We start from the raw sequence: 1,547 nt of genomic DNA on the forward strand, positions 1-1,547 counted from the left end.
TCCGGGGTGTGGCGGTGCCGCTGGGGAGGGGGGTGCAGCTGGGGAGGGGGTGGATCCGGGGTGTGGGGGTGCCGCTGGAGAGGGGGGTGCAGCTGGGGAGGGGGTGGATCCGGGATGTGTGGGTGCGGCTGGTGGACGACTTCCGCGTGGGGTGAGAGGCCGCCTGCGAAGGTGACCGGGCCGGAGGACTCAGCGCACAAGCCGGACGTGCTGGGTCCAAGATTATTGATTAATTTGGGGACCCCGAGGGCTCGAGTCCTCCCACACCACTGCCCGGCCTGCGGGGGAACCCAGACAGCCCCGGCCCTCCCGGCTACAGGTCCCGGGCTTTCCCTGCGCGGCTGCCGGCTCCGCTCAGAGGAGCGGCGCCCGGCGGAGGGGTCAGAAAGGCCGGGTCGCGGCGTCAGCGCGGCGGCCGTCTCGAGTCCAGCGCCCGCGTCTTCCGCGACCTCCCGACGCCACCTCAGTGCCTCAGGGGGACTGGGCTCCCGGGACACCGCCGGCCACCAGGCGGACGAACACAGGCAGTGGCGGGCAGTGGGGACGCCCGAGACTACCTCGCTGAGGGTGGCCACTCATCCGCGCGCCCCGCCCCGACCCGCGCGCCCCGCCCCGACCCGCGCGCCCCGCCCCGACCCGCGCGCCCCGCCCCGACCCGCGCGCCCCGCCCCGACCCGCGCGCCCCGCCCCGACCCGCGCGCCCCGCCCCGACCCGCGCGCCCCGCCCCGACCCGCGCGCCCCGCCCCGACCCGCGCGCCCCTCGCATTGGCCGAGTCCCCGCGGCCACGCCCCCTCCCAGACTGGGGCCGTTATTGGACGCGGCGGCCGCGGCCAATCGGAGCCGCTCTTGCTGCGACGCGGCGGTCGGAAGCCGAGCGAGGTCGAGGTCTGGTCGAGCCGTTGAGGGGCAGCTTGGAGCTGGTGCTGGGTCTCCGGTCCAGGTGAGTCTGTCGGATTGGAGCGGGCGCCGCGCGCGGCCGGGGGCGGGGCTGGCCGGGTTCCCGGGGCCGCGACTGCCCGCCGTCTCCTCCCGCAGGGCGCGGCATGGGCGTCCTGGCCGCAGCGGCGCGCTGCCTGGTCCGGGGCGCGGACCGGATGAGCCAGTGGACGAGCAAGCGGGGCCCGCGCAGCTTCAGGGGCCGCAAGGGCCGGGGCGCCAAGGGCATCGGCTTCCTCACCTCGGGCCGGAGGTTCGTGCAGATCAAGGAGATGGTCCCGGAGTTCGTCGTCCCGGATCTGACCGGCTTCAAGCTCAAGCCCTACGTGAACTACCGCGCCCCTGAGGGCGAGGAGACGCCCCTGACGGCCGCGCAGCTCTTCAGCGAAGCGGTGGCGCCTCTTATCGAAAAGGACTTCAAAGACGGTACCTTCGACCCCGACAACCTGGAAAAGTACGGCTTCGAGCCCACACAGGAGGGCAAGCTCTTCCAGCTGTACCCCAGGAACTTCCTGCGCTAGCGGGGCGGGGGGCTGCGAGGTGGAGGCATCCCCGGGGAGGGGCGGCCTGCCCTCATCTCGTTTCTATTAAAGGCCTTTGCCAGCTCTA

At 73.8% G+C, this 1,547-nt stretch overlaps 1 protein-coding gene across 1 annotated transcript; it reads left to right on the forward strand.

Annotated features, from left to right (window-relative positions):
- Positions 1 to 823: 823 nt before the first annotated feature.
- Positions 824 to 1,547, forward strand: MRPL41 (mitochondrial ribosomal protein L41). The gene is made up of 2 exons (XM_008005440.3): positions 824 to 942; positions 1,038 to 1,547. Exon 2 carries the CDS (start codon positions 1,046 to 1,048, stop codon positions 1,457 to 1,459), a length of 414 nt encoding a protein of 137 aa, XP_008003631.1. The 5' UTR covers positions 824 to 942; positions 1,038 to 1,045; the 3' UTR covers positions 1,460 to 1,547.

The sequence above is a fragment of the Chlorocebus sabaeus genome, chromosome 12 (genome assembly GCF_047675955.1).
Source record: "Chlorocebus sabaeus isolate Y175 chromosome 12, mChlSab1.0.hap1, whole genome shotgun sequence".
NCBI lineage: Eukaryota > Metazoa > Chordata > Mammalia > Primates > Cercopithecidae > Chlorocebus > Chlorocebus sabaeus.

What these genes read in the sequence shown, in the direction of transcription:
- MRPL41 (XM_008005440.3), top strand. Translation starts at nt 1,046, where the DNA reads ATGGGCGTCCTGGCCGCAGCGGCGCGCTGCCTGGTCCGGGGCGCGGAC.